Below are 14033 nucleotides of genomic sequence, written 5' to 3'. Positions count from 1 at the left end.
ATACGTCACTTCACTTCATTTTTATATTTCCTATATTTTCTAGTTTCTATAGCCAGCTGTAATAAATGCTATGCCAATTAACACTGCATTATTCAGATGCTTTTTATTAGCCTACCTGGAGATGACTTGAAAGACACACATAAACTATATATTGTCGCAATTGTGCGTTTACTGTCTTCATGTTTCATCAGTTGAAACATTTATTTTTATTCAGCTTAGCTACAGCAAAGATTGCTTTGGCTACAATAGTTGGGTGCCTTTATCCATATTAGGGATTTCCTGGCACCTCATAAGTTATTACTTCTATGAGGCTGTTCTGGACTTTCTGTGTCTCAGAGCGTCCTCCGGCTTTGAGTATGAATGAAACAGACACTGCATGAGAGTGTTCAAGCCTCGGTCCTGACCACATTACTGTCTTTACTGGGTGTTTTGGCTAATGCAGGACACTACTGAATGATGCCCATCAGATGGGTTTAGAAGTGGGTATAGGTCTACCTGCACATACCCTGCACTACACCATTGGTTTTGACTATTAAAGAGTGTATTTATTGAGAGGAGGATTTGGAAGAAAAAAATATATAAGATGAAGATGATTCCCTTTTAAAAATTCAAATTTTGTTTGTTTCATACTCATGCTGTTTATTTTATCTTTTTTTAAGAAAACACAAACACGTTTGCATGTAAACACATCCTCATTCATTTGCTTATGTCCTCACCACATTTAGACCTTCAGGCTATATACTATATTTCAACTATATTTACATCTTTGACGTAAAACAGGAGGATAAACAGTGAGTGTTGTTGTATTTCAGTCTTATTCATCACAAAACATCTTAAGGCTAAATGTAACTTATAACTCGCAGATTTATGAGAAAATCTTAAAAATAATGGGTGTGTCAGTCTTAAATTTAGGACTCTTTAATTTTTGCTCTGAGAGTATTTCACAAAGAGTTTTAGCTCTAAAACTAGCTCCTAAATCTGTGAAAGGATAGGAGTAGTGAAGAGAACTCCCAAGTCACTAAGACCAAGCCACAAACTATCCTAAAATTGCTGTTTGCTGGCAATCTGCCTCTTAATGTAAACATTTAAGAAACATTTGAAGATAATGATCTTTTTAAAAGGTATCACCTTTGGTTTTGGAGGTTATCCCAACTCCAAATTTTCCTTTGATTATATCCTCATTTCACTGACCAGTTGGTCAAGAAGTAACTGGGTTTTTTTTTTTTTATGTTTGCATGTATTACTATCAGCCTTGATTATTCTACTCTGTTTATTAAACAGAGACTATCAGTCAATCACTGTGTGCATAGTTAGTAAGCACGCTGACATCATCCATAGCAACAAGGTTAACCCCGCCCTTACTCTTAGCTTATGACTTCTCTCTATTCCTTAGTAAAAGTTTGTCTCAGCAGCTTGGTGAATAGGTTATAAGAGAAAACTCTTAGCTAAAAACAGCGACATTTCTGATAGACTTTAAAATAAAAAACTGTATGTACAAGATGGTTAAATGGAGATATTACAAATAGGTTGTGATGCATTCGGCCTTCGAATAAAGCCCTTAAAGGATGCAGCATCTAAACTGGGCTACCTGGTCTCATGGCATAAATGTACCTGGATGCACTTTTTAGCGAGACGCAAAATACGCACCAATAAGTACATATCACGGCAGTTTCCAAAATAATTTAACACTAGAGGCAGTTAAACTCAGACACCTTTTATTCCTTTTCACACAAATTTACAGAGTTTCAATTAATTCAATTAATACAGAAATGTTAATCCATGCGTTTATGACCTCAAGGTTAGACTATTGTAATGCTTTATTGGCTGGTTGTTCTGAACACTTAATAAACAAACTCCATCTAGTCCAAAATGCCGCAGCTAGAGTTCTTACTAGAACCAGGAAGTATGACCACATTAGCCCTGTCCTGTCAACACTGCACTGGCTCCCTATCAAACATCGTATAGATTTTAAAATCTTGCTTATTACTTATAAAGCCCTGAATGGTTTAGCACCTCAGTATTTAAACAAGCTCTTGTTACATTATAGTCCTCCACGTCTGCTCCGTTCTCAAAACTCTGGCAACTTGATAATACCTAGAATATCAAGGTCAACTGCAGGCGGCAGATCCTTCTCCTATTTAGCGCCCAAACTCTGGAATAACCTACCTAACATTGTTTGGGAGGCAGACACACTCTTGCAGTTTAAATCTAGATTAAAGACCCATCTCTTTAACCTGGCTTACACATAGCACTCTAATACGCTTCTAATATCCAAATCTGTTAAAGGATCTTTAGGCTGCATTAATCAGGTAAACCGGAACCGGGAACACTTCCCATAACACCCGATGTACTTGCTACATCGTTAGAAGAATGGCATCTACGCTAATATTAGTCTGTTTCTCTCTTATTCCGAGATCACCGTAGCCACCAGATGCCAGTCTGTATCCAAGTCAGAGGGTCACTGCAGTCACCCGGATCCAGTATGTATCCAGCCCAGATGGTGGATCAGCACCTAGAAAGGACCTCTACAGCCCTGAAAGACAGCGGAGACCAGGACTAGAGCCCCAGAGACAGATCCCCTGTAAAGACCTTGTCTCAGACGACCACCGGGACAAGACCACAGGAAACAGATGATTCTTCTGCACAACCTGACTTTGCTGCAGCCTGGAATTGAACTGCTGGTTTCGTCTGGTCAGAGGAGAACTGGCCCCCCGACTGAGCCTGGTTTCTCCCAAGGTTTTTTTCTCCATTCTGTCACTGATGGAGTTTTGGTTCCTTGTGGGTTTTTGATGTTGTTTGCTTAGTTGGTGACACTTCATTTACAGCGATATCGTTGACTTGATTGCAAATGATTGCACAGATACTATTTAAACTGAACTGAGCTGCATGATGACATCACTGAATTCAATGATGAACTGCCTTTAACTGTCATTTTGCATTATTGACACACTGTTTTCCTAATTAATGTTGTTCAGTTGCTTTGACACAATCTGTTTTGTATAATGTGTTATATAAATAAAGGTGACTTGACTAATAAAGCATCATTTTCACACAATTACTTGAAGAATATCATGTTATGACTTCAAAACAATATTAATATGCTGGGAGATTTGAAAACTGATGCTTTTGAATGTTAGCATTGCACATATCCAGCTTCATATCTATGGGTTTTCATAGATGGTAGGTTTTTTCGGTAGCTCGCGGAGTACGGAGACGTACTTGAGAGGCAAGGAGCTCTGGTTCGAATCCCGTGTAACTATCCTGTGTTTGACAAAACAGATCAAATCTGCATATAAGAAAGTTCAAATGGCATGGCTGCATCAACAAATGCTTTTTTATATAATTTTTGCATTTGTTAACACTATCGGGAAGGTTTAGGATTGGGTTTGGTGTAGGGCATATTTCCAACACGATAGAGCATTAACTTTTAGCGACAGTCCCTGGATATTTGAATTATGAAACGCCCCAATACGTACCAAAAGCAACATAATAAAAACACAGCAATAAGTAAATATTTCAACGTAATAAAAATGTGCCAGGTTTCACAAATTGAACCAGTGTTTTAGCGCCACTCAGTTGACATTTCTTTTTGAAACTGCGGCAAAACGTGCAGTAAGGTACGTAAAAATGGTGTTGCACAAAAAGTGCACAGAGGTACGTATTTTTATTAGACCAGGTTGAAATTGGGAAACAGCTTAAAGTCCAAAGTATGCTTTGTACACGTATATAACTTATGCATTCAGTTAAACACGTTGCCTTTCAAAATATACTGCATTTGATAGAGTGTGTGAACGCAGGTGGTCGACTCATGCACTCTAGAACGCTTCATCTTTGTCCAGCCTCTGATGTATTTTTTTCCAGAAGTTATGACTGATAAAAATGTCCTTTTACTCTTTCAGTCTAAAGAGGTTCTCTCAAAACCCACTCACAGGAGCGATTGTCAGTGTGGGCGTCTGTTGTCGTTGTAGTTGTTCCATCTCTTTAGTTTCTTTCTACTGTGGAACAGCGGCGACTGTGAAACATGAATTATGATTGAAAAGATGGATTTTGAATGTTGGGAAACGAGATTGCTGGTTGTACAGGAGTTTATTTGAACTGCTGTTGTTAACACTTTCTTTTATATTTAGCACAAAAGGATTGTAGAAATTTTATACCCAACCTTCACTCCTTAAAGAACAAACAATATTTCATTTAGCAGAGGCACATAATGTTGATGCTCACTGATTCACATTCAACCAGTCATTTCTAATCTAAAGACACGATTAATACATGAAACTCAATATAAAAGAAAGAAGTAGCCACAGCAACATAAAGAGGTCCTTGAATCACAAAAAAACCCACACTCTTAATTTATAATTTTTCATGATAAAATAGACGGAAAACAGTATAAATGTATATCTAATGATGAGTACATATGATGCCCCTTGACCCCTCACAAAATTCAATTAACAGATTAACATTTCATAATTCTGAAATTAGTAAATAACAGTTTGTAAACACAAAGCATGCATTTACAGTGATTATGGGGCTCTGTACATGGAGCAAACAAACCCACACAAATCACACTGATGCATCAACAGAAATCCATCTACCTGGAGAAAAACAGACCCTCAACAGAACAAATCAGACAATTTACAGCTCAATAACAGTTTACTGCAGAATATATTTAAACTAAATTAACAAACATCTGAACAAAAGATTTCTACCTTTTTATCCCTAAAGTTTCTACTGAAATTACTGTGTGTAAAATGATTACTTTACAAAGTGATGAATAAAAATGAAGTTAAAGGAAGTGAACACACAAGCACTTGTTTTCTTACATGAAAACTCTGTGTATCCTTTCACTCTTAATCAGGGGTGATTCCAGGTTTTTCATTTTAGGGGGGCTCAGCCCCCAATGAGGGTACACACACACACACACACACACACACACAAGGGGTGAACGCACTGAAATACATTTGGAACCGATTGCTCCCCCATGATATTTTGTAAACTGTATTTATGACAAAGAACTGCACATATGATTTTATAACAATCTATTGATAAACACACACCTTGTCCTCTGTTTCTCGCTCTGTTCCGCTGAGGTCTGTATTGAAGAACGCGCTGAAAGACGTGGAGGAGCCGATCGAAGTCTGCCTCTGTTTTCATATGAAATTTTAAGGGGACCGGGGTGATCACAAATTTGTGTACAGTTTATGTAATCTCAAAATTTTAGGGGGGCTGCGTGGTCATTTTAGGGGGTCTATAGCTCCCCTGAAAATGGCCTAGTGACGCCTATGCTCTTAATATCTGCTACAGATGAAGTTGAGTTTGTCAGTTTCAGGACGGCTGATCCAGCGCTGATGATCTCCTCCAGACTGAACTGCTCCAGATCTCACTGTGTGTTCACAGTCCTCCTCTGATGTACCGTTCCCTGGAGCCCAGTTCTGATAGCACACCGTCTCTCCACTCACCCAGTACCAGACGCCCAAAATGTGAGAGTAACGTAAACCCAACCACACCTCCGCAGTAGACGCCAGTTTAACCACGTTCATCACCTCACGCTGAATCTCTTGTGAATGAACCGAGACCAGATCCACATGATTCTGTCTGCAGTATCTCAGAGCTTCAGACCACGTCAGATTCTCTCTGATCACAATCAGTTTATCTGGAAACCAAACAAAGCACAAGCAGAAACTAGAGAGAGAGACTGATCAAAAACAACATGCAGAACAAACACTGGGGATGAATTTGTCATGTCAGACATGTAGCGGGAACTTTAAGAGATCTGGAGGTGATGATGGAGTGTGTGTGTTTTGTGAGGATCTACTCACCTTCATGACACACAAAAGGAAACTGGTGGTCAGTGCAAGAGACGTCATGCCATCGTCCCTGAGCTTTCAGTTCAACAGCTGTACAGTCTTCACCCTGTCCATATTTATCAGGTTGACCAGATTTCCAGTATCTGAATGAAGAGTTACTCTGATCTGACCACTGCCATGAGTCTCTGACTCTGAAGAGACCGAACCAGACAAATGATCCAGATGAGTGATTATCATTAATGATCTTCTTAACCTTCTCATTCTCATTCTGGTTTCTCACACTGACCAGATCAATGTGATTCTGTCTGCAGTAACTCTGAGCATCTCTCCAAGTCATCGTCTGATCGATAAAGACGAGTCCTGTGTTCGCTTTCAGAAAAACAAATGGATTCATAAATCATTTTGTTCATTATTATTACGCTGCTTCATGGTTTGGATGTGAACAGGAGCAGTGGTGGAAACATAAGAAACACGTCACTCAAAGACTTGAGCTGCTTCTACATATGGTGATATACTGAATATTAACAATATTTTCAGGATTATATTAAAGATCTAATATGAAGTAACACTGGAGAACATTGTGATGATTTTAAAGCTCTCTCTATTTATCTGACTCAGACACAGAGAGCCGGATGAGAGAACCGTCAAACAGAGGAAGATGTTACACTGCAGACAATTATGCTAGTTAACTAATCCACAGGAACATTTACTTGGACTGTAGATTACTAATTTATAAATTAAGAGTTAATAAATTAATTGTTTTAATGGACTATCATGAACTAGACTTGACTTCATGTACAAGAAAAACTAAGCTATTACAGGTTTGTGTTGAGATACTGACACTGAAAAAAACAAACTCTAGCACCTCTAGTCACTGCTGTATGTATTTCTTATGAAGATTACAGTTATTGTTATTAACAACTAGTTTTATGAATCTTGTACATGGACTTCCGTCCGATCACCACCAGAGGTCACTCATCGATATTATTGTCTTTTTCTCTATGTTATTTTTTTTTCTTCACTCCAGACTACAGTTCCCATCATCCATTGCACTGATTACACACACACAGAGCTGACTCCAATCAGACATGCTACTTAAGCCATGGACTTCCTCTTTCTCACTACCGAGTATTGTTTGTGTAAATCGCTTTTCTAGTGGTAGCACCTTACAGAGCCAGTTTTCTGCCCTAGTTTCCAGTCCTTAGTCATAGTCTTGTCTTGCCTGCTTTCCCATGTTACCTCATTCTTGCCTGTTTATATTGGATTAACCCTTTGCCTTTCTGTTTCGGACTGTGTTTGTACCTCGTCTGGACTATTGCTCATGTTATTGGATTTCCCTTCTTGTCAAGCCCTCTGGATACTGTAAGCCACCGATTGACCACGCCTGCTTTGGATTACCCTTGTCTTGCCCTCGATATACAGTACCTGTTTGCAATTGTCTGACCCTTGCCTGTTTTGACCATGTTTAAGAATAAAGCTTTGCACATGGATCCACACGTCTCACGTCTCAGCCTTGTTACAACTAGATCCATATCAATCTCTTTTTCTCTGTTATTATTATTATTTTTTTCTCTATAGTTTCTTTAACTGCAGGTTCCTATTCTGACAAATTACACCACCACAAGTATTTTTTTTTTCTGGAAAATATTGTGTCTATACAGAAATTGTATTAACAATGAAAGTGAGACAAATATACAGTCTTCAGACTTCTATATTCACAATCAAATTAAAATAGGAATAAGCACATCTATAAATTAATGGTTGTTGAATTTCTATAAATTAATTTTAAATAGCTGCACTCACTGTTGTTGCAGATAAAATGCCTCTTAGCATTACATGGAAAATCATGCCATTTTCCATTAAAAAGCATAGCACAATCATCTCTTCCTTCTGGTTGTTTATCTCCCCAGTTCAGATAGAGCGCAGGTTCACCTGAAGACCACTGCCATTCATCACGACCCGTCTTCTGCAGCCCAATCCAGACAAACTGAAAACCTCCACCATTCACACTCTTCTTCAACTCGTTCATGTCGTTCATGTTGTCAGCGGTGGCCAGATCTGTGTATTTCTCTCTGCAGTATCTCTGAGCTTCAGTCCAGGTCTTCTTCTCATTTATAAAGTGATACTGACGCTGAACACATTCAGATACGGAGCAGAGAGCTGTAAAAGAGAGACGCTGCTTTAATGCTTTTCATAACAGGATCAAACCTAATGAAACTAGAAACCAGAAATAAAACCACAAACACTCACCAACGAGAAGAAGAATGAAATATAGAGTTTGCTCCATTTCTGAGGAAGAATAATAGAGATAACTTAGATTTTAAATATTCACTTAATCATTTAAAACATTATTTCAGTGATAATTAAAAATCCATCAGAACTGGAACATATATGAACCGTACACAGTTATTAAGACAACAATAATATCTCAAAGTCTAATTTAAAGAATGAAGATGTGAGTTGTTCTTACTTTAGAGGTTGTGTGTTTCTGTCCTGAGTCTGATGTTTCTGTCTGCAGCTTCAAACTATGTGATTATTATATCTGCTCTCATCCGTCATTCAGCACGTCACTTCATTTGTTTATTACTCCATTTTTCTTCCTCGGTCATTTCTTCCTCAGTGTTGTTGTTGTTCTCTGTGTTGGTCTTTTTTTGCTGTAATTCTGTGGAAGTGTGTTCATTTGAATGAGGTGGAGACAGAGAGTCTGTATGTTCTTTAATGAAGTATTGTATTTCCACAGCAGCTTCCCAGGAACAACCCACCTCAACATTTGCATGTTTGTTTTCTGCATCCCAAACTAAACAATATTTTCACAAAATTTGAACATATTTTGTGTCACCATTAGCACAGTATCTGTCGTGTTATGAGTGCTATCATATAGAGTAATGAAAACATGCAAATAAAAGAACAGCAACAACACACTCAACTCTTTATTTATGGAAATCATAACCTCAGAGAACATCTACATTATTTCACTATGCAGGAGCACTGTCTTCATACAGTATAATGGCAACTTATATAACAGTAAATTTCATTCACTGGTGTTACAATTCATGCTTGCATTTGATTTAAATGTTACTTTAACCTCTTTCTCTCATTTACCTCATCCTCTTTAATCTTTCTCTCTGTTTTTTTTTTCTTCTTCACTGATCTACATGCATATGACTAGACATGGGGTCAAGCCAGATAAAAAGGTTCCTTTTTAATACTAAACTTCATGTTCAGTCACCATTTTTACTTTGGAACAGCAGCAGAAGCTACATAATGTAGCACAAAAAGGTGCATACAGCGTAAACGTATTTACATATGAGGTACAAGAGCAGGAAACTAATCTAAAAATAGAAAATTAATTAAATTTTCAATTCACAGATAATGAAATATACACTCTCTGTCACTACAACAGCTGAGTGTAAAGCGCTGATGCAGATGCAGTTACATCAGCCAATCAGTGTTGACATGATGTCATTTTCCTGCAGCTTTAGTCAGTTTCTTGTCCAGCTCTACTTGCCTCATGAATATTAATTGTTAGCCTATATGAGGCTCATTCAATAGGCTGTTGTTGGTAACTGAGCACAGTCAGCTGGTATTACTTTGTTCACCCTGACAAATGTCTGTGCAAGTGACAGAACAGTCCCAGAAAGTCATATTTGTATAAACTAATGGATATTCATGAAAATGACAGTTCTTTTGTCCTAGTTTGTGCTCTTTTACTTTTCAGGCTGACAGACAGCTGTAAAGCAAGTGCGGGGAGATCCACGTATGGTCCCGGCACTTTGTCTGTGGATCCTAACGGTGCACCCATGGCGTATCATGGGCGGAATAAGCCGAAGAGCTTCCCAAAACGTACAGCTGTCCATCGAGAGCGGCTGCTGCAGGTGAGAGGTGCGGTCTGCAGCAGGTCTCCAAACCCCGTCCACATTGGCTGCAACATCCAGCCATGACCAATCACTGTCCCGAAACCAGCATCGTGTGTGTGTGTTTAGAGCAGCCGTGAACCGGGTCATAAAACCACAGACTCGGACAGAAGTGTAGGTGAGAGTCGCAGCTGCCCAACACAAACATCTGTCCGTTCAACACGGCCGCGGAGTGACCACAGAGAGGAGCGTTCAGAGGATGAGACCAGCTGTGAGGCCTGATATTTAATGACCATACAGTATCTTGCATAGCTCAGTTTGCTGTTAGAATGACAAAACGTTTAGTTAAAATATTAAAAGTTACATGGTGTAATGCCATATATGGCACGCGCAGTTCACGCTGAGGCATGTCAATAAAGTGTCATATTGATTCAGCTCATGCTTGTTTATTGCATCATACACAAACAGTTACATTTTTAGGATAGTTAGTCATCCTCCCTTGTCAAAATGATTAAGAATCAAATTAAAGAAGACAGAGTTTACTTTTCACAGAAGTCGAGTGCCAATAGAGTGGGGGAGCTATGACGTCACTCTGTAGGCTGATCAGCTGTTAGCATGACACTGGTTCTGACCCTCGACCAAATGCCTACAGGATTTTTCCATAGGCTTTTGGATTATCGCAAAAATAAGCTCTGTGTTCAAACATAGTTCATGAAATTTACACGTTTTGTCCATTAAGATAATCTTCACACAATAATTTAACTTTGATGAATTTTGAAGCCTAAATAAAAGCACCAGAACTTAGGCTATAAATGAACTACAGCACTCAGCGTCACTCGTACTATTCAATAACATTCTAGTGCATTTAATCTATTAAATAACAGCAGAGTGAGCGAGTTTTTGGATATGGTAAGATTAAACTTATTTTAGTGAATAAAGTACCAGATTTCAGCTTTGTTAGGGTGTTAGGGACAAGCGCAGTCTGCTCTGACCCAGTACATTGTGATTGGCCGAACACCGCAAGCACTCGTTGGAAATGTAACGCCCCTTTCCCTAATCACAAGCTTCATCTTTCAAAATAAATGTAAAGACAGTTAATAATGTTCTTAGTTTCACCATCAGCTCAAGCCTGAAAGAGGAACAGAGTCATGTGACAGACACAGTGATGAAGCTCGTATGTGTTTGCAGTACACAAACCACGGACGGTTAAGACAGCTGACTCCACTGTGTGACCCTGTCTCTCTCTCTCTCTCTCTCTCTCTCTCTCTCTTTCTCTCTCTCACACACACATACACACACACACGACGTGCAAAACCCCTCATTTGAACAGTCTATAGCAAATACTTAAACTAATAACAAAACATACTTACTGTAGCTGATTCATAAGCGCCAGATTGTTGTAGCAAAGTCAGAATTACCTCCTCTCCTAGGTTCACGAAACGGTCGTCCATAAAATGTGTTGCTGTTCTGTTGTAAGTAATCTTAAAGATTCCTAAATGCATCTACTTTCAGAAGGCCAAATAAAGTGCTTTTGCCCAGATACATACAGCATCTCCCTGACATGACTGCTTCAACACTAACTGTGGTTACTGAAACCATGCCTTCTTTCTTTGCGTGAACATTTGTGCGGCATTACGCAAATATTTCCACATCGTGATGTAGAGATGTGGGGGCGTGTTAGAACGAGCCGTTTTAGGGGGGCGTGGCAGAGTCTTAACTTTGATAAAGGACATCTCTTTGAATTTGAGACTTTAGTCTTTGCAACTTCACAGATCTTATCTATGCACAATCAGCTTGTAACACTCCAAAGAGAAAGGAAAAATTGAAATTGAACCTAGGAGAGGAGGTGATTCTGACTTTGCTACAACAATCTGCCGCTTCTGAATCAGCTACTGTAAGTATGTTTTGTTATTAAAGTATCTGCTATTGACTGTTCAAATGCAGAGTTTTGTTGTGTGTGTGTGTGTGTGTGTGTGTGTGTGTGTGTGTGTGTGTGTGTGTGTGGTTGTTAGAGAGAGAGAGAGAGAGAGAGAGAGAGAGAGAGAGAGAGAGAGAGTCAGCTGTCTTAACCGTCCGTGGGTTGTGTATGCAAACACATACGAGCTTCATTACTGTGTCTGTCACGTGACTCTGTTCCTCTTTCGGGCTTGAGCTGATGGTGAAGCTAAGGACATTATTAACTGTCTTTACATTTATTTTGAAAGATGAAGCTTGCGATTAGGGAAAGGGGCGTTACATTTCCGACGAGTGCTTGGGGTGTTTGGCCAATCACAATGTACTGGGTCAGAGCAGACTGTGCTTGTCTGAAGGAGGGACTTTGTAGAAAATGAGGCGTTCAAGAGAGGCAGGGCATATAGGACATACAATAATGTACAGTATTTGAAAAAATAATGTGTTTTTTGAACATTAAAGCATGTCAACATATTCTGTTACACCAAATACACAAAAAGCATCATATGACCCCTATAACATACCTTTTTTAATGTAATGAGATATTTTTCTTCAAATGAAATTTGACTTTAATGATGTTATTAGGGACTTCTAGTGAAATAGAAGGATAGAGCAGACAAGATAAACATTCAGCTTTTGAGAAAATAATTCTACCCTTCATTGACAGGTCTCTCATTAACCACAAATAAATCTATTTTTAACTCCTTGAATCACAGGTTAAAAATTAAGCTGTCCCCTTTTCTTTTTATCTTTACATATTTCGATTCCTAAATAGGTAATAACATTCTTTACAGGGATGCCGTTAATATGAAGAAGTTCATGATTTTTCAGAGGGAACAACTCACATTTATTTAAATTTAATTTTAACCCTGAAACCAATGAAAAGTCATTCAAACAATCAATCACATTTTTAATTTCTAATGAATCTCTAACAAATATTGTTGTATCATCTGCTAATTGACAGCATTTTATTTCTCTTTCTAAAATCCTGATTCTGTGAAGATTATATCTGTTCATTTAAAAATTACAAGGGTTACAAGTAAAAAGGAGATATTGGGCATCCCTGCCTTATGCTTCTTTCTAAGAGAAATCTGGGGATATAGTGCCATTACACCCCGTATATAAAGTATAAATGTCCCTTTTAAAGAAATCACCAAAGCCAAGCAAATCCAAAGTCTCAAACATAAATTTGTGGTTAACAGTGTCAAATGCTTTATAAAAATCTACAAAAATTATAAAACTTTCACTATCAATATACTCATTATAATCAGTTAAGTCTAGGACCAAATGAATATTATTACTTATATGTCTGCCCTTCATGAATCCTGACTGCCAATCCTCTATAATTAGTTCTAAGCATTTTTTTTAATCTTTCTGCAAAAATAATGGCAAACACTTTAACATTGTTATTGAGTAAATGTAATAGGTCTCCAATTGTCTGTTATGGTAGTGTCCTTATTAGCTTTTGGTATCAGACAGATCAGTCCCTGACATTATGATGGTAGCTCACCACGTTCAGTAAACACACATAGTAAAATCTCAGATAATTGTTCTTGAAATTCCTTGTAAAATCTGCTAACCAAACCATCGTTACCAGGAGATTTATTGTATTTTAATTTACTGATCCCAAATCTTACTTCTTCTTGAAATATATTTGTCGCACGACATCATACTAACCTGATCTATCTCTTTCTAAAAAAAAAAAAAAAAAAAAAAAAAATGGTCTTGTATTGCCATCATCTTCTTTACTATATAACGTCTAGTAAAAGGTTGATATATAATTAGAAATTTGAACATGATCTTCAGACACCTCCTGCTGCGGTCGCATGAGAGGGAACTGAACGCTCTGCATCAGTCAGGAGAGATGAGACAGTCTCCGGTCTTTATCATCCTTCACAGCTCTGAACACAGCCAGCAGAGAGAGAGAGAGAGATGTACATGAGCTGCTGCCCCCTGCTGCGCTTTTCATGTTGATGGAGCGAGAAGCATTTTTTTCTTTCTCTCTCACAGTCATTCACTGCATTAGAATGTTTAAATTAGTGGACATTTTTCTTGAAATAATCGACTGTATGGAGTAACACGAAGAGTGCATCGGTGCAAAGTTCCAGAACTGCTTAGAAAGATGCAGATATGTAGGCTAGGTGAGGCAGGTTCAGAGGTGCAACCCAATGAAACATGAAATCAAAATTACAAGATATTCTGAAAAATGTTAGTATCCGAACAGTTGATGGGCACCATTGACTTCCATAGTGGAAAAAAATAAATAAAAAATACTATGAAAGTCAATGGTGCCCATCAACTGTTCGGATACTAACATTTATCAGAATATCTTTTGTGTTCAACAGAAGAAGAAAACTCTTACAGGGTTGGAGCAAGTGGAGGGAGAGTAAATGATGACATAATTTTTATTCTGAAAGTAAATTAT

The 14033-nt window shown here is 38.2% G+C and overlaps 1 protein-coding gene across 1 annotated transcript; it reads right to left on the bottom strand.

Annotated features, from left to right (window-relative positions):
- Positions 1–4210: 4210 nt before the first annotated feature.
- Positions 4211–8442, bottom strand: LOC109067332 (macrophage mannose receptor 1-like). Its single transcript, XM_042759416.1, has 5 exons — positions 8275–8442; positions 8055–8093; positions 7608–7964; positions 5817–6173; positions 4211–5650 (listed from the first exon to the last, which is right to left on the bottom strand). The coding sequence occupies exons 2-5, from the start codon at positions 8089–8091 to the stop codon at positions 5286–5288; spliced, it is 1116 nt and encodes a 371-aa protein (XP_042615350.1). The 5' UTR covers positions 8092–8093; positions 8275–8442; the 3' UTR covers positions 4211–5285.
- Positions 8443–14033: the final 5591 nt, after the last annotated feature.

The sequence above is a fragment of the Cyprinus carpio genome, chromosome A7 (genome assembly GCF_018340385.1).
Source record: "Cyprinus carpio isolate SPL01 chromosome A7, ASM1834038v1, whole genome shotgun sequence".
NCBI classification, from domain to species: domain Eukaryota; kingdom Metazoa; phylum Chordata; class Actinopteri; order Cypriniformes; family Cyprinidae; genus Cyprinus; species Cyprinus carpio.
Note: the sequence above shows the minus strand (reverse complement) of the source record. Positions and strands in the feature narration are given on the sequence as shown.